This window comes from Tupaia chinensis, unplaced genomic scaffold (genome assembly GCF_000334495.1).
Source record: "Tupaia chinensis unplaced genomic scaffold, TupChi_1.0 Scaffold000154_1, whole genome shotgun sequence".
NCBI lineage: Eukaryota > Metazoa > Chordata > Mammalia > Scandentia > Tupaiidae > Tupaia > Tupaia belangeri.
In genome coordinates this window covers 2,471,037-2,495,453 of record NW_006159625.1, presented here as the reverse complement: position 1 = coordinate 2,495,453, position 24,417 = coordinate 2,471,037, and the positions used below count along the sequence as shown (strand labels likewise).

Genomic DNA, 24,417 nt, shown 5'->3' with positions numbered 1-24,417 from the left:
TTCAACAAACCAGAAGATACGTAATTGTTTATGAATTAATAAAATAGATGAACTAGCCTTTAAAATAATAGTAAGCATGGTAGACTTTAATAGGATAAGATTTTAAGTCTAAAATTTTAAGTTTAAAAGATAACTAGCTTTCAGTTTGTAACTTTAATAAATTAAGCCCTTTACCATTAAAAAAAAAAAAGAATGCATGTGTAAGAGAAAAAAAAAAAACATTTTTTTTTTCTTTCTACATATTCCACAACATAGAAAATGTCTGTGGCCAGATGTTGGTTTCCACTCACGCCACACAGGTTTTTAGCAGGTACCACTTCTGTGTTCTATTAGTCTATTTGATTTTGAAGGTATCTACTTGGTATCAGATTTCACAGGTTCAGAGCTCTGGACCGGGAAAAGGCTCCCCATTTCAGACTGGCAATGACTCATCCTTATGAATGACCACCTGTAAATTGGAGTTTCATAATTCTCCTTAGGCTCAGTAATTGCTAGGTCAAGTTAAAAAACTCACAGAACTCAGGGAAACACTTTACTTAAGTTTATTAGGTTATTATAAAAGATAGTATGAAGTAATATACTTCTCAAGTTACGTCCTATTTTTAATTACTGTTACCTGGTGGCAAATTTTCCTCATCAATATGAGGAATAATGATAAAATATATTCAATAGAATAGATAATGCAATAGAAATATAATATCTATATTTATATGCACACTTGATATATGATGGTAAAGGTGGTACTACAAATTAATATGGAAAGAATGGGTTGGAAAGAATAAGAAAATTAGCTTATGTAGAATAAAATTAAAAACTGAATTCCTACTTTTCATCCTATAATATGACATGCCGTGATCTTAATTATGTTTTAAAATGCTACTGTGTGTTATGGTGATTGGGGTAAGAGTGGAAGCAATAGAATACTTAGGCAGTTGTGGCAGCATATGCAGGAAGATGATAGTTGAGACTAGGGTACTTCCAAGGGAGATGGTAAGAGGTGGCAGATTTAGAGTTGGTCTTCTGAGCTCTGAACTCATGTCTGAATACGTAAGAGGCATCTCTATGTCCATTCCTACAGACCACATAAATAAACATGTCTAGCACTGAACTCATTTTCTCTACACTAATCTACTTCTCCTTTGTCGTATATCTCATTGAGGACCACTGCTAGACACTTATCTTGGAGGCATCCATTAATAGCATTTTTTAAAAAAATTTTATTTTTGGAGAGGTTTTTGCTATAGGGCGTGTGCGCTCGCCAGAAATGCAGAGAGAGACAGAGAGATAGAAAACAAGAAATCACCCCTTGGGGGGCGGGGGGGAATGGCCAAGTCGCAATCCCTTCTCCTGACCATTCTCCTCTCAGGATCTTGGGCACACAAACACACCCGGTGTGAGTTTAAGCCACTGGGTTGAACCATGGTTGACTACATGGGAGTCCAGTGACATAGCCATTATACCAACTGCTGATCCTCCATTAATGGCTTTGCTACTATTTATATTATTGCCATTAATATTAGCTTTTTTGGGCTCTTTTGGCCTTGCTTCTTTGGTATAGCAGCAATCTCCTTACTTAACTGTCAGCCTCTACCTGAAGTTTATATTAACCACAGGTGCGAATAGTTCAAACAACATATTTGGGCTGATTATTAAAAGGAGTTTTATTTTTTTCTACTATTATTATTAATAAATCGCATTTCTTAAAATAGTATATGATTATGACTTACTAAGACATTCAACGGATCTTGCTATTTCAGTCGGAATGTGGATCAGGGATTTCGAGGGACACGCACTGCTACTGGACATTATAATACGATTAGCCGAATGGATAGACATCGTGTCATGGATGACCATTATTCTCCAGATAGAGACAGGTAAATGATTAAATACTATGAGACCTTGTGATCCCTGCCTTTGGAAAGGAATTACAAAGAATGTTCTTCATCTCTTCTTTTGCCTTAGTTTCTAAAACCATGTTTTTTCTTTACAATGCCTACATTCTTTCTTGTGACTGCTACTTTGTTAAAAAGAGAGAGAGAGCGAGAGAGCGAGAGAGAGAGAGAGAGAGAGAGATAAAAACTAGCAGCCTTTTCTTTGATAAGGAAAAATAAAATCATCTTGCTCTTGCAGTTTGGTCATTTGTTAAATCCTACCAGTTAAATTAGTGATATTGCAGACACTATTATGATAACCTTTACGAAAACAAGATGTTTTATTTTACATTGTCCTAATAAAATATTACATGTAAAAATACTTTCCTGAGACAATGGATGTTTAAGTCTTTTACTTTTATCAGAGAAATCAGCGTGACTTTTTATATATCGAAGTATTGAGACAGAATCTGGTTTGTTTAGGAAACTTTTTATCATGATTCATGAAGAGGTTTTTCCTCATGGCTTTCAGTAAATCTTTTAAGCATCTTAAAAAGAATCATGCTTGTTGATTGCTGTATTTGGAAGAATTCTCTGAATTTGCTCCATTAAATGTGACAAAGTTGGAAGTAACATGGTATGTTACAATGCTTATACAGATTACTAATATTTTAAGTTAAGGAAATGGAATGACTTCATGCTTTGGTCATACATGTGTTGAATGCTATGATAGCTTCCCCAAACCAGGAAATGAGTTTGAGATACGATTAGGTAAGAAGGCTGAATTTACTAGTCAGAGAATGATAAAATTATGAGGAAACTCAGAAATCCCTTTTTATGTATTCTAGTCTTGGGAAGAACACTTAGAGGCTTTTAAAGCTGACGTGAGAAATTGCTGTCAGTATTTATGTTGTTATTTTCTAAATCAGAGATTGTGATTTAGAAAATGCTTACAATTTCATTTTGTCTTAGCACACTTTTGAAATAGAAGACATAGGGTATATCTTAGTTTTCAACAGTGAAAAACAAGAGTTGGCTTTTATGTCTGAGATCCATAAGAAATTAGGATGTTATTAAGTTAATGTCAGAATTGGTGTCAAGTAAAAGTTGATGTAGTATTTTATTTCTTTTTAATTTGGTAACTTTTTCATAGTGATGCCTGTCTTTAGAGGTAATTATAGACATGATACCTACAAAAAGTAATCCTTATCAAGTACAATAATAGTGAAACAAGAATAACTGTGTTGGCATGATTAAGAATTAGTAGGTATGTTAGCTATCTAATTGAATTTTAATGAGCTCGATCATTTCTGGATATTCTTTACATAGCAAGTCATAAACTCTGTTCACTGAAGATTTGTTAATGAAAATAATGAAAAAGAAAAGTCTGAAATGACTAAATGTCCTTCAAGTTTACATAGTTTTCTTTAATGAAAAATAATATTTTATCTGAAGATAAGTAAATATGACCTAAATTGTGCAGAAAAGAACATAGTGAAAATTAGCCTCTAGAATTATATTGACAAACAAAAGTGATTGCTATTATATCAAATGCATAATATTTTATCAGTATTTTAAGGCAAAAATTTGCTACTAAAGCCTAGATGATTAATCCTTAGTATTAGCTAGTATAGTCCTATTAGTTAATTAATATGTCAGAAATATCCTGCAGTGTGTATTTTCATATCTATCCCAGTTTATATCTATAATTAAAATGTCATTATGTTTTACTTAAAATTTTATGAATCTTAAGGAAAGTGTTCAAATAATTACCTCCACAAGTTTTAGGAAAATTCATCCATGTTATTTCATTCCTCTTTGAGAGTGCCATAGATTGCCATGTCACAAATTCTCTTAATTGTGAGCTGCCTTAAATCCCTTTTTTAAATAAGTGAAATAACATTTCACTTAAATAAGAATACAAAACCATTTCTAATACTGTTTTTGATTATGTAATCATTACTAATTAACATGAGAAATCAGAAAGTGCAATATTATCTCTCTGTGAATCAGTCTCATTAGTAAACCATGGATTCCTAATTTCCTTTAACCTCATATTCTAAAATATATTCAATAATAAAATGCATGTGAAGCATTGTAATTTTGTGGTACTATTTTATTTAGAAGGTAAGAATACTTTAGAACTTTTACAGTGAATTTTCATGAAAAGCATTTTATAGAGTCAGTCAGTATGAAAAGCTCAAGTGAGATTCCCTTTGAGATAATTAAGTATAACTTAGGTGTTTTGAAAGGTGCATTAACCTTTCTTGTCTGTAATAGTTGATGCACTGGATTACAGTAGCATTTTATTAACATATGCCTTTTCATGGGATTTGGAACCAAGTGGCTTTGAGTTTGAATGATTGTACCCCCTTGTTAACTGTATGTCTTAGGAAAAATAAACCTCTTTGATGCATGCTTTGTTTTTGTTTTCTATAACATTGAGCATTAGTACCAATTTCATAGGGTTGTATAGATGTTCCCTTTCCTCAGCCCCCCACTTCCTCAGGATTCTGGGCATCCATTTATGTGCCCTGTATTTTTTTAGGAAGACCTGAGATCCAAATCAGCACTGCAAGATGCTGGAGTTACTGCTCTGCAACAGCATCTGAGCCTTACTGGATCGTTGTTTCTCAGAAAATCTTACTCTGCTTTCATTAGTCAAAATCCTACTCTGTTTTCAATATTAAATAGATTCTTTACAAGTAAATCAGAAACTTGGACATGGGGATATTAGTATTATAAATGATATATCTTCCATTCTCTCTTTTGGTATCATTGGTTCTCTGGTAAATCCTGGTAACTAACTACAACTAAGAACATAATTTTCCTGGGGTAGACCATGTTGCTTTTGTATTAGAAATAATTTCAATGACTTTTTTTTTCATGGGTTAATATACTATTAGAACAGGGATCAAGTATTAGACAGTACTTTATAACATGTCAGGAATACCCTGAAGTATGTATTTTTATGTTTATCCCAGAGGCCAAAATATATTGGATACATTTATTTCATGGAGTAGACTTAGTATTATAAGAAAAAAAAGATTAGAATGGCAGAAAATGAATTATTTTATAAACTTTTTTCTCCTGTTTATTCACTTAAATTTATATTCTAAAAAGGAAAATGCCCTGTTATATGGGCTACTGGAATATCTCACACATTTAGACTTTTCTCTATTTCTTATGCAGCCAGCTACCAGGAGATGAGATGTGACACTTACCCATAACTATTTCTTCAAAAAAGAACAGTCTCTTTGATTCTTTCAGTTATCAGTTATGAAGGAAATACATTTCTGAAAGTTTAAAGTTATAGAGAAAGTAAATTAAAAAGGAGGATTTGCTTTAGAAAATAATATAAAACTTTATTTATTACATTTCAAAAACATATTTTGAGATAGTTAAATCATCCTGAGTATATTGTAAGAACTATAAAGTAAGCAGAATATTAACAATATTAAAGACACAAAGCAGAAAGTTTAACATTTAGATGGGGTTGTTGGACGCAGTTTTCAAATACTACAGGTTTAGTTAGGGATGGGATATATTATTTCATCCTTTGTGGTCTTTTTTGTGCATTTGGTGATTCCAAAAAGACAGCATTAATGGTAAATGTAATATAGTGTAAGGTAATTTATTGTAAAAATAATTTTGTGGTTTCTTTAAAAGCTTATATTAGGACCAGCAGATGGCATAATGGTTATGTTGTTGGACTCTCACATAGTCAACCTTAGTTCAAGTACCAGACCTGGCAGCTTAGAACATTCACCAGGCGCATGTGCACACGTGCCCAAAATCTCAAGAGGAGAGTGGAGAAGGGATTACGGGCAAACCCATCCCCTCTTGGGGGGTGATTTTTCGCTTTCTATCTCTCTGTCTCTCTGAAGAGTGCACACTAACTATAACAAAAATCTCTCTAAAAAAAGTTTATATTACTTAAGAATCAAAGTGTGTCTAGAAAATGGATTAGTAATTTAGTTAAGTTCTTTGGATAGAATTATTTTTATCTTAGAATCTAGAATTTCTTTTATTCTTTTTTTTCTTCTTTTTACTGAATCTTTGTTCTACTTAGAATTTTATTTCAAACAAATAGGACTAAATACAATTTCTAATATAATTTGCTTTATTTGTTTTACTCATTATGTATATGCAAGAGATAATGAATATTTATTACTTTAATTTTATAATGTACATTAATTTTGGGAGAAAAGTAAACATGATTCAATAAAGAGACCTAAAATATTTTTGAATTATATGAAGTGGATGCACCAAAGAATCCGATATACACCTATGGACCTCTGGTGAATTTTAAAAGGCTTATTAAAGGAGAATGGCAAATTTTGTGTAATGTTCAGAAGTGTGTTTTCATAGTTTTCACAGAATATCAAGGTGGGAGAGGCATGTCATGACCAAATGAGGTTAAGAACTAAAATGATTAGACATGGAAAAGAGAACTAAAACAAGGACATTCATACTTAGTGAAGATGATTCTGACTTAATGTTTTCTTTGGCTTTATAGTGACAAAATTAATTATATTTGTCAAGGAAAATATTAAAAATGGTCTATATGCATCTTCTTTGAATTTATAAATTTTAGCAAGCTTTGAAGTTTATACATTTTATGTCACTCTTAAAGTGATTTTTGGAGAAAATCTATTTCTTTTAAAGCAGTTTACTTCCTAACTGTTAAGTACAATTTTTATTCTTTATAAAGTCAGGAATGCTTTTTATGATGCTTCCCTATTTTCTTATTCCATATAGGCTTGTAATATTTTGTTTATATTTCTAAAATGTTTCTCTATTTATATAAACCACTACTTTTTTTGGAGAGAAGATTCATCATGAAAATGACGTGATTTTGCTTTTAACTTTTGGTTAAATCCAAAATATATTTATTGAGTGGGTGCGCCAGTGTGCAGAAAGATTCAAAAAAGGATATTATTCTGGTCTAGATAGACAAATTACCATACGTCAATTAATTATGAAATGTAGAAAACTGTGAGCCAGAAGCAGGATGTTATTGGAACAGATTGGAGAGAATATGACTGGCTTGGGTCTATTGGAAAAGACTTCAAAGAGAATTTGGCCTTCAAAGATTAAGATTTTGAAAAGCAAAGGAATGAAGACAGGTGGTAGATGATGGGCATCATCAGTTGAGTGATGAGCATCAATAAAATCTTAGATTGAGAAAAGCACATAATATATAGAGAACATTGTAGGTAGTCTGTTATTATAGATAATGGATAGGAAATGACAGGAGATGAAGACTGAAAGCAGTTTAGAATTTTTAAGTAATATTTTTTGATTACCAGGAGCCATTTGAGAATTTGGAGTAAAGCATAATTTGCAAATGTATTTCCATAGACAGGGTGAGAAATGGATTGTGTCAGGAAAGAGCTGGAGTCTGAGACAGGGAAAACTAAGAGCACGTTATTTCAGTAGACCTGATAACCTTGGTTTAAGGTATGGCAGAAGAAAAGAAAAGAAGAGGAGAAATATGACTCAGATTTAGCAGGATTTTTAAATTAATTGAATTTACAAAGGAAGGGAATGGAGGAGTTAAATTCCAACCCTTTTAAAGCTTGGTTTATTAAATAAATGTATTAATTATCTAATTTAAGCTGGGATTATAAGAAGAGGAATTGCTGAAGTAGAATATTAAGTTCCAAAGAAGGATTAAAGAAATTAGAAGGGACTTTAGAGATGACAGAGTCCTGAATTCTGAAGAGGTACCCCAGGGATTGCGGTGTTAAGGATGAGGCGAGGCCGATGGGTAGAGATCTAGACCTCTCACTGGAGTCACTCAGGTTTTATTGGATTCCTCGTATATATTGATTCTTCACAAAATTTTATTTAAAAATAAGTGGTATTCTGCTTCAGTTTTTTAAAATAAAACTGCTTGAACCCTTTCATTTCACATGTGCAACATCACATGTTCTAATGGGCAACATATATCTATCATTCAAGCCTCGCCATTAACCTTGGTTTTTCTGAGTGTTTATATTATATTAAAGCACCTTGCAGATGGCCCAGAGAAGCAGCTGGAAATGTGCCATGCAACCCAAAGAAAAATCCAGGCTAAAGTAAAATGATAGTCTACACTTTAAAAACAAATAATATTACTCAGAAAAAAAAAAAAAGTTGAACCACATGAAAGAACCTTGGAAAACCACTGCCTCTAGGGAGCGTAGAGAAAGGAAATGAAGTAAATGAAATGGATAAAAGTCAGATAGGAGGGAGACCAGGCCATATGTACAAATAGTAAGAGCCCGAATTGTGAATTTAAAATGCCCCTTAGTTTGAAACCTAGTCCTGCTACTTTAGTCTAGGGCTATGAGCAAGCACTCAGCCTGTTCTTTTCTGTGGGAATGTGGGAATACCAGAACCTAAGTAGAAGAGTTGTTATGAGAAGTAAATGAGATAATGTAGACAAAGCTTTTAGTGTAGTACTTAGTTCATAGTGAAGTGTTAAATAAATACTGGCTTAATAGCCAGAAAGAATAGTGTTTCCGAAATCAAAAATGGAGACGGTGTTAGGGAATAGAGGCTGGAAAATCAATGTTTAATACCACAGATAAATGTACTGTAATAAAGATCAAGAGGTAACTAAAGGATTATTTGAGATTTCACGGCTAACACTCATAGGACAGCTTCAAGAGAATGTTGGAGGCAAAAGTCAAATTAGAGAAAGCTTAAAGCACGAACAGAAAGTGAAGAAGTAGTGATAATTATAGTTATGTCTTTTAAGATTACTGATTACAAGAAAGCGAGCAAGGTGTAGTGACTTGAGAGGAAGGCAATGTTAGCAAAGGTTTTATTTTTAGAGTTAAGTGAAGTTAATGAAAGAATGGCAGGAGAGAATAATGAATGAAGCAAGGCCATGCTGGAAGCAGAATTACAACAGAGGTTATTTCTTCTTTTGGTGTAGAAGACAAGGACAAATGAAGACATAAACATTATGTAAGCCATATTTAGAGATAGGATTTTAGACACTGAGGGGGTTCAAGGTTTGTTTCCATTGTTTACTGAAAAATAACGATCATCTACCAAGATGAAGTGTTTTGGCATGAAAGGTTTCCAGAAAGTAGAAAAATTTAAATTAGTGCAATGGGAGGAGAGAATAAACTACAGGCAAGTAATGGCTCAGCATGCTGCTTTGATTGCTTATGGCAGTCATGAGGCATGAAATGTAGCAGAGCCAATAGCATGTAATAAGTCTGTCATAAACCTACTGAATGGAAGAATGGATCAGTACATCTCATGAATATAACTAGTAAATAAAAATACTTTGAATCAGATTGTTCTTTATTAAATGAAACTTTGAAAACCCCTGGTACTTACTTTTGATTACTAATAGTTGAAGGAGAACGAGTTGCCATAGTAAATTTCTGAAGTATTATAGGTATTAGAAAATATCTCTTGTTATTGCCTTCTTAAACTTTTTGGTTACTTTACTATTTTTCTCATTTCACCTTTCCTCCTAAAAAATGGAAAAGCATTTCTATTGTATAACATATCCTGGGTAATGCTGAACATATTTTAGTAATAATCTATAATTTTATTTTGAAATATGCTTTTTATAAATCTCAATGTTATATTTTTGTTGCATCTTATTTTAGAATATTTACAATATTTTAATCTTTAGCACTGCCATGTTATAATGAACATTGGAAGGGGGACAGGCTATCCAGTAACAATTTTCTTTTGCTTTGCTTACTATCTGCTTATCTTTTTAAATCTCACTTTTAAAATTAAACTATACCTTTTTTTACTTCTTTCCTGAGTCTCATTTATATTCTTGTTTCTGCCATGCTTTCAGTCATTTTCTTACTCTACCTCGCTCCAGATACAGTCAGACCATTGAGCATCATCACAGGGATGGCAGGTATATTTTTCTTACAACTGAGTCTGTTTGTAGAATTGCATGTACTTGTCTATCTATGTGATATAATTCTCTTGTATTTCTGTTTACATATGTAAAGGAAATAGAAAAGTAAAATAATGAAGTAAAACATACACAAACTAATGGTAGTAAGATATCAAAAATACAGCTGCCCTTAGGTGAACTGGGATCATTAAAGAGGTGAAAATTTAGGACCAGCAGGTAGCATAGTGGTTAAAGTGTTGTACTCCCACATGGGTGACTGTGGTTGGATTTCTGGACCTTTGGCTTGAAATTCACAATGGGCACATGTTCGTGTGTGCCCAAAATCCCAAGAGGAGAATAAAGGAGAAGGGACTGTGGCTTGGCCATCCCCCTGGGGGGCGGTGGTTTCTCACTTTCTCTCACTCTGTCTCTCTGGCTAGTGCATGCACCCTATAGCAAAAATCTCTCAAAAAAGAAAATGAAAAATCATTAGGAATTATGTAGAAGGTAATATTACCTCTATTATTTAGAAGGATAGAATAACCGTATCTTTTTTAAATTAACTGCTGTTGATTGCTCGCTCACTTTCCTCAATAAAGTTCATAACTATTTAGACAGCCTAGCCTGATTTGTACGTCTTTCCAACCCTCTTTCTATCTCTCTGCTACAGAGTAGGAGAATCTGTTCTTGAAATGCTTAGGTCGAGTTGATTTATTTGCAGTTACCTTCTCAAAAGTAGCTGTGGTCTACTCCTTGGGTATAGTAGATAATCTTGGGTCTGCGGCAAATACTGGGTCTGTGGAGAAACCATTGCTGATTTTTACCCACCGCCATTACTTTTCCCAAACTGGGAATTTTCAGTGAACCATAGAAAGTGCAGCTTTAATATCTAAATAAATAAAAATTAATATTGGAGAGAAATATAAATTACCTGGCATTTAACAGAAAAGGAGGTTAACTATAAAGGGAGGAAAAGAAGGTCTCTAAAATGTCTCAAGTTCTCAAGGCTATATGTAGCTTTAGGAATTTGAATCAGTTCAGTGACAAATTTTGAGGTCCTATAGGCAGAGAAAAGAATTACAGTGTTCATAAGTTTAACTAGTATAAAGTAGAAATTGTGTGCAATACTTGGTCACCCTGACTCAGTTATTTGGGATTACATGTGACCCCATTTATCTTAGGAAGTGATAATAAAAGTGTTTATAAAAAAAACTGAAAACTAGTGGGTAAATTCTTAAGGATTGCATTTATGTGAGTAAATGTGGAAGGAAACATGAGATAACAAATTCCTAGTAATTCAAGTTGTCTGATGTCTTTCAATAAATGTGATTGAAACTTAGCACCTTCTACAATAGTTAAATCATAAGATAGTGGTTATTGATATATTTAATTTTCTTTTTTTAACTCTCTTTTCTGTTATTTTGCTTTAATACTAAATTCTTACTTTTTTGTTATTTTGTCTTTTATTCTTACTGTTGCTGTACATTTCATTCCGACTATTTTTTGATTGTAATGATTACACATTTACTTTACAAAAAATGTGAAAAGTGGTTCTTTAATTACTGATTATAGGTTAATTCTATTTACTCTGCCCATCCTAAGTTAAAATCATGTACCGCATTATTTTTATTAATACTTTTTATTTGTTTAGTCTCAGTTAGCAATAAGTAGATTGCTTCAGGTTACAGCCAACCCTCCGTACCTCTGGATTCAACAATTACAAATTCAGCCAACTGTAGATTGAGAAGAGTTGGAAAAAAAATTGGTTGCATCTCTGCCGAATATATGCAGATCATTTTAACTTATTAACCTTCCTTTGCTTTTGAAGAGTGACTTTTGGTCATTTTTTTCTTGTCTCTAACAACACAGCTATAGCATAACAACTATTTACATAGCATTTACTTTGTATTGGATATTATAAGTAATCTAGAAACTATTTAAAATATACTGGAAGACATGTATAGGTTACATTTATTTCACAAGTACTAAGCCACTTGCCTTAGTTCAGAACATCAGAAACTCATGAGGGCCTAAACTAAGTTTAGTTTATACCTACTCTTAGAAAATTTGGATAGATTTTTTAAGAATGAAGTTTCTTACTTATTTTAAAAGCATCTTGGATTAGCAGGTGACCTGGTGATTAAGGTAGCTGGAGTCTCACATGGCTAACTGCGGTTTGAGTCCCAGATCCAGTGGTTTGAAAAATCACACTGGGCACGTGTGTATGTGTTCCCAAAATCCCAAGAAAAGAATGGAAAAGTGATTGTGGCGTGACCATCCCCCGGGGGGATGATTTCTCACCTTCCCTCTCTCTGTCTCCTCTCCAGTGAGCACATGCATCGTAGGGCAAAAAAAAAAAAAAGTTTTTAAAAAGTATCTTTCATCATTGTCATTTCGATATATACAAGAGATGTACAAAAGTTTTGAAGCATAGTAATAAAATGAACATCCTCGAATCTACTACTCTACCAAGAACCAAAGCATCTGGTTGCATACCTTGCACCTCTCTGTATGCTCCTTGAATTTTGCATTCCTATAATCTATCCACAGAAGAAATAAACATGATAGTGATTTTCAATTTAACCTTCCCTTCGTTTGCTTTTGAAAAATGACTTCTGTTCATTTGTTTTTCGCTCTACGTACCTTCTAAGTTATGTATCTCTCTCACTTCCATCCTAATCCTCTATGAGATTCTTGAACTGACATTTTGATGTCTGTTGAAAATCATCTATCCATTCTCATATTTATTCCCATAGTGTTTTGTGCTTTTTACCTTTAATTTAACTCATATAATGTTTGCATATAATGCAACTAAGCAGAACCACTCACTACCTGTCCTTATAGCTATCATCTGTTGACTTCTTGTTTATGCCATTTATTCACTGATGACTTTCGCATCTGGCTTTAGTTCTTGTCATTATAGTATCTGCTATCATCAGTCTCAGTAATGTCAGCATTCACCTGAATGATCTATTCAGCATGTATGTACTTCCTTAACTTTCTCAAATATTATGAGTTTTATTTTCACTTCTGCTTTAGATAGTCAATTGAATAGCCATACTCTAAATTTTATCATCACTTGAAATCATTCCATCTTTAAAAATCTTAATTCAGATGTTCTACACTTGGTGTCTAAACTGCATATGTTTCTTTTTTATTCTTTCATTGAGCTAATTTTACTTTATTTTTTACAAATCTCCATAGAAATCTTTACTGTCTTGACCACTTACCTTCTCCTTGTTGGTCTTCACCTTTCTTTATCTACTTATGTTTCCATAGATTGAACCCATTCTTAGAAATATCCTTAATTCCCTTGCTACATTGTTCTTCTTTTACCTATTTAATAAAGCTCAAATCTAGATCAATGTTTTTCTCATGCAATTGACTTTTGAACTAAATTTTCCAAAATCCACCTAACTTACCTGCTTGAGTCAAAATAACTAAACATTTAAAAGGAAAATTATCTGTGACCCACAGATAGTCCTACCACTTGGCAGACTGGAGGCCATGTGGGAGGCCTGGGTTTAATTCCCAGGTCAACCCAAACATGGCAGATGCTGTTGTGTTCACCTGTAATTCTAGCTAATTGAGAGGCTAAGGCAGGAGGATTACAACAGCACAAGACCCTGTCAAAAGTGTCTATCTCTATTTTCCTTTCTCTTCTTCTTTCAGAAAAAAGAGGGTTGGGGGAAGTGGGAAGAAAAGGGAGGAAGTAAAAGAAATGTTTTTATTGAATGAATGAAGTCTCATGAATCTTGTAATTGTCCAGTTTTCAGGCCCAAGTTTCAAATTAGCATATAATCGTATCTGGGAATTATCCTTCTGGGAATATTTGTTAATAACTCAGAGTGGATCATAGTTTGGCTCTATATTATCTGGAATTTTCTGAATGGAATGAATATAGTGACTATGGCATTCCTCATCTAAAACCAGTTCATCAGAAGAATCTAAGCTTTCTCTTAATGGTATAGGAAACAATCACCAGAATAAAGGGAAAACCTATAGAATGGAAGAAAATATTTATGAACTACACAAGGGATTAATTACCAGAATTGGGACCAGCAGATGGCATAATGGTTATATTGCTGGGCCCCGTGTAGTCGATCACAGTTTAAGTCCTGGATGCAGTGGCTTAAAACTCATGTTATGCCAGGTGCATATGCATGTATGTCCAAAGTTCTGAGAGGAGAATGGAGGAGAAGGGATTGTAGCATGACCATCCCTCTAGGGGATGTTTTCTCCCTTTCTGTCTCTGTCTCTCCATTATGCACACATACCTTATAGCAAAAATCCCTCAAAAACTTAAGAAAAATACAAGGAACTTGACCACAAATAAAAAAGTAATCTAATTAAAAAATGGGTAAATAATCTGACTGGATGATCCCCCCCCCCCAAAAAAAGGCATACAAATAGTTAATAAGTATGGGGATAAAATGCTTAAAATCAGTAATTTCCAGGGAATTGTAAGTCAAAACCACAATGAGATAGCTCACTCTGCTTAGACTAGCTTCCATGTAAGAGACAAAAAAAACCCCCAAACAAACAAACAAACAAAACTCCCTCCCCCAAAAAACCAAAAGCAAGCGATAGTGAAAATACAGAAGGTAAAAGAAGAGAAACTCTTTTACTCCATTGGTGGGAATGGAAACTAGTAAAATGATTATGAAAAACAATATAGAGGCTCCTCAAAACACTGAAAAGAGAATTGGCAATTGGCATATGATCTAGTAATTTCGCTATATCCAAACTCACCAAAATTAGTATATCACAGAGATATCTAGACGTCTATTTACTGCAACACTATTTACAATGGCTAAGATGTGGAATTAACCTAAGTGTCCATTCACGATGAATGGATAAAGAATATATGGTACAGGTGGACACACAGAGTAAAATACTATTCAGCCAGTAAGAATGAAATCCTGATATTTGAAGCAACATGGACAAGCCTGGAGGACATTACATTAAACAAAATAAATCAGGCACATAAAAAGAAAATTCACATGTTCCCACTCTTGTGGAAAAATTATAATATTGCTCTCATAGAAACAGAGAATAGGAACACAGTTACTAGAGGGTAGGAAAGGTAAGAAGGAGGGAGAATAGGGAGAAGTTGGCTCACAGGCTCTATTAAGAAATTTAAATCTAAGACTATAGGGGCTAAAGTTACTTTGAAGAGTTTTTAATAGGGGTGGTTATTACAAATTCATTTAATGTAGAAGAGACTGTGTGGATGGTTGATTGAGAAGAAAACGATGGGGAAAAGAAAAACATGTATAAAGGACATATGTGGAGGGATAGAGAAAAGATGAGAGTTTTTTTTTTAAAGAATAATTTATTTATTATCATTACTTTTCAATTTTTGACGAGAGAGAGAGGACAAAGCCTATAGGTCCAGGACTTGAACTATACAAGAGATTAATAATTCGCCATGTGGCAGTTGAATGCCTTTAACTACTACACCACCTTCCAGCCCCGAGGATGAGAGATTTAATAAATTAAAATCAGTAATACTAGTGTAAGCGGGTGGCCTGGTAGTTAAGGTACTGGACTCCCACATGGCTGGCTGTGGTTCAAGTCTCAGATCTTGTGGCTTTCTTTCTCAATTTCTCCCTCTCTCTGGTGAACACACATGCCCTATAGAAAACCTTAAAAATAATAAAGATAATAATAAAATAAATAATTTTTAAAAATCAATAATACTTGGCAAGTAATGTGATTTGAATATTGAGGGATAACATGGAGTCAAGAAAAATTCCCATTCTTACAGCTTGAGTAACTGAATGTATTTGATACCTTAATAAGGGCCTGGGGTGAGGTGGAGAGGTGATTAGATGTGAGACAAGTTCAGCTTTAGAATTACTTAGATTTAAGGGTATACCTTTAGCAAAGAGCAAAATAAATAATTATAAAGCTTGAAGAAAAAGTCTAGGCTACATAGAGGAGTGTAGGTATAAATTCACTACTACTGAAAAGATACTGCAAAATTGTAAATGAATAAACCATGAAATGAGAGTCAAGGAGTTTTCCTCTGCCTTGGAAATTATTAACATTAAATTCAGGACAGAGGAAGGGGAAATGCTGAAGGAAATGAGGATGGAAGAGTGAAAAATGTAAGAGAGCTAAAGTAACAGAATTTTAAGAAGGAAGAAATAATGTCGACAGTAAAAATGATAAACAAAATAAGAAATGCCTGTTGGAGTTTTGAAGTGAGGAGTCACTGGTGACTTTAGCTAGGGTAATTTTAGAAGGCGAGGGAGAGAAACAGAGTGCATAAGACTGAACATGTTTAGGAGATATGAAAATAAGTTCAGCAAGAACATCCACAGAAATATTGAATGAGGGTATGTGATAACTAAGGATGCTTGATTATTTTAAAATAGGATGTATGGGGACCAGCAGTTAGCGTAATGGCTATGTCACTGGACTCCCACGTAGTAGACTGTGGTTAGAGTCCTGGACCCGGCAGCTTAAACTCAAGCCAGGCACGTGTGTGTGCGTGCCCAAGATCCCGAGAGGAGAATGTAGGAGAAGGGATTGTGGCATGGCCATCCGCCCTGGGGGGGTGATTTCTCGCTTTCTGTCTCTCTGTCTCTCTCTGTCTCTCTGGCGAGCGCACGCACCCTATAGCAAAAACCTCTCCGAAAGAAAAAAGAGAATCTTATTGCTTTTGGGGAGTGGTTTAGATGATTGATCATGTAGTCCAGGTTGGGTAAGCAAGGAATAAAGGTGAAGAGGTGATAGAATTGGTGGGACCAAGGAACAGAAAATATCAAATGAAGATCAAGAAAGTGGAAGCGAGATTAGAAGACCTCTGACACAAGTAATGATCGTAACCAAAGCTTGAGAAATAGGAGTCTATATTTGTGACTTTGAGTAGTTTCATTGGATTCTAAGATTCATGGTCTTTCCTCAGAAGTAGTGGACTGATGCACTAAAAAAAGATAAAGTTATGAAAATCTAAGAATTCCTGATTGTTGAACAGTTTTCTCCATGTGCATTGAAATCTTCTAACATTACCACAGGGAATAGGGTAAAGAAGATTGCTGACAGCCAATTCTGAAATTTATTGGTGACTAAGGGATAATGATTGAAAGATGGCTAGATATTAGCAGCCTGAATTAACAATGAATGTTACAGCTAAGTGGCATGCTTAAGAAAAATAAGGACTATGTACATTATGATGGGAGAGTAATGGTCAGAAATGCCTCTAGGGAGTGAACTTCCTGTCCTGGATTCATGAACCATGAAATGTAAGAGGATAAGAAGCTTCTGCAGTTGATGGTTACACTGGAAGCAGAACCTGCACAGTTGAGATGAAATTTATTAAAGGCAGAAATAAGAGGGGTCTTCAAAATGTCCATGGAAAGTTCATACTATGAAAACGATGTGTATGGATTTCCAAAATAAGCCCATACTTTAATTTTATTTTTCCACAGACTTTTTAAAGTCTCTTTATATGTAGAAATAATTCTACAGAATGGTTGATGGTGTAAGAAAGTTTGTTAATAGTTAAATAAGGATTCTAAACTAGAGGAGATTAAGAATGGTACAATAGAGAGTATAGGGGAGAATGAACTTACAAAGAAGATAGTCAGGGGACAATGGAGCTTGAGTTTTACTTGATATCCAAGGATTATAGAAACAAGATGCTTGAATAAAACTAATTAGCCTCTGATACTCTAAGATTATATTAAGATTGTGTGTGTGTGTGTGTGTGTGCACGTGTGCTAGAAATGGATGAGGATTCCAGTAAGGATTTGACCTAGATCTAGGAAAATGCTGAGGGCTGCTGTGGAATTTGAAGAAAGGCAAAGATGGTCTTTTATCAAGGTATCTGGTGCCATACTGAAACCCTAATTAAAGAAATTATTCTGACAAAGCTAGTGGAGTCAGGGTAAAAGATTATATTCTTGTGTGCAATGTGCATTGTTTTCTTATTGACAGCCTACCTGGAAAGGAGTACTGAAAGTCCTTAGTAAATGTGATCAAAGCATATAACCCACACTTTTCAAATACTTTCCTTTTTAAAATTATTATTATGATTTCTGGTTTACCTATAATCAATATATATATGTCTTTGCGGGCTACAGTATGGTGTTTTAAAGCAAGCATATAGTTCATAATAACCAAATCAAAGGTGTATTCATATTCATCTTTTTCAACATTAAACATTACATTAGTTGTGCACATTTTTTAGTCCTACTACTTTTTAAATTAAAAATGTTATATTGTCTGTATTTTTTACTTGTATGTGATCCACCATCCCATAATCTCTTCTTATTTACAAGCATTCCTGTGTCTGTCAGAAATTTTTCTCATGAACTTCCTCCCTCCTCCAAGCAGCTCCTGGTATCTCGCATTACTGTCTCTATTTCTATATTTTTTAAGTTCTAAGGTTTTCACTCTAGAGTGTGAATATTTGGTATTTGTCTTTTGTCCTTTGTCTTACTTTGTTTAACATTATATTTCCTGTATTTGTCTACTTGTGTCAAATGACAGGAGTTTGTTTATCTTTCTGGCTGAGTAGTATTCCATTGTGTACCATATGTGTGCTGTATTTTCCCAGTCTGTTATTTAGTTATTGGGTACTTATGTGGATTCCATGATGTAGCTATCATAAACAATGCTGAAATAGATATGGATGTGCAAATGTCTTTCTGGATGATTTCCTGTTTTTCAGTATATACCCATGGTGGTACTGGTGAATCATATGATTATTCTATTTTCAGATTTTTGAGGTGTCTCCTCACTGTTTTCCACAGCGTTTTTTTTTTTTTTTTAAGAGATTTCTGCTATAGTGTGCATTCACTTGTCAGTGAGACAGAGAGACAGAAAGCAAGAAATCACCCCCTGGGGGAATGGCAATGTCACAATCCCTTCTCCTCCGGTCTCCTTGGGATTTGGGGCACATATGCACACACTCCTGGCATGAGTTTGAAGCCACCATGTTGGGAACTTGAACCATAGTGAGCCATGTAGGAATCCAGCAATGTAACCATTATGCCATCTGCTGGTCCCAACACTGGTTGTATTAATTTACATACCCACCAGCAGTGACTGAGGTTCCTTTTCTTTCACAAACTCAGCAGTACTTACTATTATTATTATTTTTTTTAATCACAGCCATTCTGACTGGGATTAAATAATAGCCTATTGGAATTTTGATTTGCATTTCCCTTAGGGTAAGGGAACACATGTATTCATATAAAAAAAGTACTAATATTAAAAAAAACAAACTTTTAAAATGTGTTCTCTTACCTTAAGGGAAATTTATTAAATACGAATTTATGTATTATATATACTTTTATATAAACACAAATATGTAACATATATATTTGTTTTTACCATTTATATTTCTTCTGTTGAGGTCAGTGGCACATTTTTTGTTTAATATGGAGGTTTCTTTAATAGCTCACTTAAGAATATTATTATTTGTTGTCAAAAAATTTTTGCCTACTCTAATATTTTGAAGTATCTCTCCAGTGTTGTCCTTTAGTACTTTCTTGGTTTGGGGCTTTATGTTTAAGTTTCTAATCCATTTTGAGTTAATTTTTCTAAGTGGTAAGAGATGGGGGGTGGAGTCTAGTTTCATTTTTCTGCAGGTGGCTATCCAGTTTTCCCAGCACCATTTGCTGAAAAGACATTTGTCTACTAAATTTTCTTTTGTCTTTAGTCAAAAATTAGTTGGTGCATGTTGTCAAGTTTATTTCTGGATTTTTATTCTGTTCTGCTGACCTACGTGCCTGTTTTTGTGCCAGTGCCATGTTGTTTTGGTTATTATGGATTTGTAATATATTGTGAAGTCAGGTAGTGAGATGCCTCCAATGTTACTCTTTCTGTGTAATATTGATTTGGTGATATGGGATCTTTTGTGATTTCAGATAACTTTTGTGATTTTTAAAAATTTCTCTGAAGAATGTTACTGGATTAAAAATTTTTTAATTACATGTAATCGCTATGTATATTTACAGTGTACAACATTGCTTTTTCTAGCATGAATACAGTACATTATCAGTCAAGACAAAGGCATTACTGTATATATTATCTCATGTTTCTTGTATCCCTGAATTTATTTTTCAGCATTAGTTTGAGCACTTTCTTTTTTAATTTCTGGTTAGCTTTCTTAGTGGCAACATTTTATTCATATTTATTTATTTATTTTTCTCAGGTCTTTATTTATTGAAGACTTTGTATATTTTAAGAGATACAAGTAGGGGCACTGGAGTTTCTAAACTGGTTTTTTTAGACTATTGGTGAGATTAGTATCCTGTACTAGTATTTCACTAGAAAGGGTTTGAGTTCCCTTGAAGTGATGGCAGTTGCTGTCTAGTAGTGTGGTTACCCAAGTTCTCACCTTTTGGACTAAAAGTTTTCTTGTTATTTGTCATGGCGACAAGCTTTAACCAAAACTTCCAATATGTATTTTAATACCAAATATGTAGTATAAGCTTAATAATTTTGTATTGAAAGAATGAATGAATTAATATTGAAATATTAATACTAAACAATGACTTTCCAAACTGTATCTCTAGTGTACCAGTGTAGCCTCTCCTTTGATGGCTAGCTTTCTCTGATTGACATGTGCACAAGAATATTCTTCTAATAAGTCATAAGTTTAAGTCCAAATAGGTATTTACTATTTTTCCTCCCAAGACTATTTCTATTTCCGTTAATATGTCATCATTTTATTTCTGAGGCTGGAAATTTAAATATTTTTCTTTGGTTTGTTTATTCCTACATTCAATTCATATAGCGATTTGTCAAACATTATTAAGGGAAAAGCCCTCTCTACTATCAAAGAATTTACAGTTCAATGAAACTAATAAGTTTTACAACAATGAAAGTTCAGTTTAAGTTCCAGCTGTAAGTCTTAGTTTTCTCCTTTTTAAAATGACTGGATTACATGACATCTCAGATTCTTTCTATCCTTAATTACGTTTGTATGCTTCTGTATATACTGTATATTGTACATACTGTATATTGTATATTTTGTATGTCATGATTCATAATTGTGATAGGCAGTTAGCTAGAAATAAGGCAGCCCTAAGAAAATACCAGAACGACATCAACCACATCAGTCACAACTTATCAAGAGTTATAACCATACCCTCCACGAGAACGTCTTCTTCCCACCCAGCTCTTGGTGTCAGGAAGGTGAGGCAGATTTTGTTTCTTTAGTACCTGAGAATAGCACATAGAGAATGCTGTTAATCACTCTTTTATCATTTCTCATAAATACACACAAGCCCAACGTTCTGGTCTGCATTGTGGTTCCCACTGGGGCAATAAACTGAGCAGTTCATGTTAATAAAGATGCTCAGACCTTCTAAGTACACACTAAGCATGCAAGATTAGGTAACTGAACTCCTCACTTGTGAGACAGATAGGCAAGTGCAAGCACAGGCAAAAAACACAAATTCAAACAAAGTCAGATACTTTGACAGACCTTCCCCTGCTAAATATTCATTATCAACTCTTAGAATTAATATTTTAACACCTGACCCCATACCCAGTACAGTTGTCCTCTGGCAACTGCCTACCTGCATGCCTTTCAGACATGGGAGTATATTTCTTTTCTTTGAAAAATCTTTTCTTTCCTATTAAACCTCTCCTTTTCCTACTTGACAAATGTTTGTGATTTTTTGTTTTGTGTCTTAGGTCATGTCTCTAATCTTAGAGATCTAGACCTAAAAAACTGAGGATTTTATATAATGCAGCTCGACTCTCCTATAATATAATATTTATTGTCAATACTTTCTTTTCTATTACCATCTCCATTACTATAGTCAGAGACTTTTCCTGGTCTAATCCACTCATACATTACTGATATATTAATTCTTGCTAATCTATTCATTATTTGAAAATTATCTTTGTTCAGAAACTTATTATTACTTTCATTGAATATTAATCCCTGTTTAAACCTCTTAAGTAGTCAGTTAAGATCTTCATAAACTCACTCCAAGCTAATTTTCAAATGAATATTTTGCCGTACTCAACTTTGTTTTTTTTTCCTAGGATTTTTATTTGACTTTCCTTATCTTCCATATGTCTTCTGAGTTTTCTTTATCTATTCATGAATGTTGGCCATCTTTTCTACTACAGTTTTTAGCATATCAATCATACTTAAAATCCTTATTTGATAGTCCCAACATCTTTGTCATCTCTCAATCTTCCTCTGTTGGTTGCTTTATCTCTTGATAGTGGGGTTTACTTTTCTTTTTAGTGTTTTGGATTTTTTTTTATTGAATTTTGGACATCATGACATCAGGAGTGACTGAGGATGATACTATTTGTGCTTCAAAGTGAGCATAGTTCTGCTGGTTCTGTTAGTGTGTGTTTTGTTTATGTATATGTTTGGGGAGGATTTATCAATCTTCTTTCACCTCTGACATGTGATTTCGACTGGCATAACGAAGTAGCAGCTAAGAGTAGCAGGTAGTAGTGCATATGAGAATTTGCATTATACTCATTCCACCATTGAGTAAAGATAGCAAAACAAAAGGCTGTTGAAAGTATTGAGTTGATTAGTGATACTGTCGAATATGGCACTTAGATATTTTAGTGTGTGGACCATCCCTTATCACGTGTACTTATTGAGTGTAATAACAATTAATAATTCTAATTTTTACAGATATAGCTTTTAAATGTTTGTTACTGTATAGAATCATTGAAGATTTAGGAAGGAATAATGTAGAATTGATATTTTGGTAGAATAACTTGAATTTCTTAAAACAAATTTATCGTTATTAGATTCTGCAATAATGTCCATAGAAAATAGAAACTTTAATAAAATAAGGATTTTATAAGTAGAAGGTGGTAATTACATTATCCAAGGAATTTTTTAAAATTTATATTTTAAAGATGTATTAACTTGCTTTATGTTAATTATGCTGGGTAAATACTCCTGCCTGTTTATGGTTTTCTTTCTGTTATTTTGCAAATAGAAATTAAATGATGCTGAAAATTATAAGTATTTACTGTAATACTCAAAATATCCTCAGATATTATATATTATATGTTTTTCTATGTCCATGTTTAGTAATATAATATATATTTTTATTGTTCAATATTGTTTTTATCCCTAATATTCTTGAGGAAGTTGAGATACTTAATTTTTCTTCTTACAGTTTCTAGTTACTACTAAAGAATACAATAACTAATACAAGAGACTTCTGTAGATTAGAGACCACTTTACTTATCTTTTTGATGACAGGATAGATTTGTGGGTAAAAATAATGTTTTTTTTCTACAGTATCCATGTCTTACTTTCTTTCATTATATATATTATTACCATTTTTCCATTTTAGATTTTCATTAACTTGGATAACTCTCTATATTTTTATTTTTAAATAAGAGCACTTACTTTTAACTAACATAAAGTCTTTACGTTTAACTCAATAGAAATATTGTGAAGAGAAATGCTATCATGCCCAAGGATAAATTTATCTTTCTTCCTCCAAAATAATAAAATATGCCTAATTATGAGCAATACTTACTTATTTGCTGTGACTTCCATGGGGGAATAGTCTGTATCTTGCACTTCTCCTAACCTTAGAAGCAATGCTAAAAAAATAGAAATTAAAGTTTTTTAAAAAGGTGAAATTTGTATTGTACACATTGTGATGAACATAAACATTAGGCATACAACTTTTAATTATTTATTGCCCAACCATGTGTATATATATATATTATATTAATTACTCTAAAATGTTTCATTTGTATTTGTTTTGAGTTTTTAATGTATTTATTACATCAATTATATAGTTAGTGTTCAGAAAATTTCTATATATTCTAGATATTTCAATGAAAATGCCATGCTTTTGCTGTTAATCTGCTTAATATATTATATAGTATTGACCTAGGAAAGGCATTTCTTGCCACAAACCTGGGACTATGGGACTATACTTCTTGTTTTCAGAGATACATCAATTTATTTTTTAAATGTAAGAGTTTAACTTTTTAAAACAAAAGAATAAATTCATAAGAAGCTTTACTTTTTACAAGTTTATTTTTCATGAAAGCTTATTAATTTACTAATGAGATTTTTATAATGTAAACATGAAGTGAGTCTAATATAATGTAGACTATGTTCTGAGTTAATTTTCAAACAATTATCTTTGATTCCTTAATATTACTTTGAAACATTTTATTGTGTTGGTTGTTTTTCTTCATTTTCCTTTTCTTTTTTGTGTAATAGTATTCTTCTGTTACACCTCTAGATATACCCTACATTGAGCTTTTGTTAGTCTGGCATTGTATGATCACAGTGGATGAGTGAATAGGTTATAGAAAAGAGAACCTCACATAGATTCTCTGTATTTTCTTTGAAAATGGTAATAATTAAAGTACCAAAAATGATGAAGGAACTTGCATCAACACTTAGAAATTTAACAAAATATTTTAAGAGCAACTATACTGAAAGGAAAAATTATTCAGAGCCAGTAACTTCACTAGATGATCATAAAATTATTTTTCCTTTAGAACTGACTCAAAAGAGGTACTAAAAATATGATATTCTTTCAGTCATAGTTTTCCTTATGAGTAAACATTGACATTTAAACTCAAAGTCCTCCTAAATTTTATAATTGCATCCTGTTGTCAGGATTGTTTGTTCCTGTCTCAAAGTCTGCGTATGCTAGGATATGATTTTAAGGCTGTGTTGTTCTAATAATGGCC

The 24,417-nt window shown here is 33.2% G+C and overlaps 1 protein-coding gene across 3 annotated transcripts in view; it reads left to right on the top strand.

Annotated features, from left to right (window-relative positions):
- The window catches only part of RIMS2 (regulating synaptic membrane exocytosis 2), a 409,264-nt gene that overhangs the window by 141,292 nt on the left and 243,555 nt on the right, over window positions 1-24,417 (top strand). For 2 of the 3 annotated variants that reach the window (XM_027770701.1, XM_027770700.1), the window contains exon 14: window positions 1,758-1,874. In XM_027770701.1, the coding sequence (XP_027626502.1) occupies window positions 1,758-1,874 (117 nt within the window). Of the gene's footprint in view, window positions 1-1,757; window positions 1,875-9,690; window positions 9,757-24,417 lie in introns of all 3 variants that reach the window. The other variant, XM_027770699.1, reaches the window with a different exon arrangement.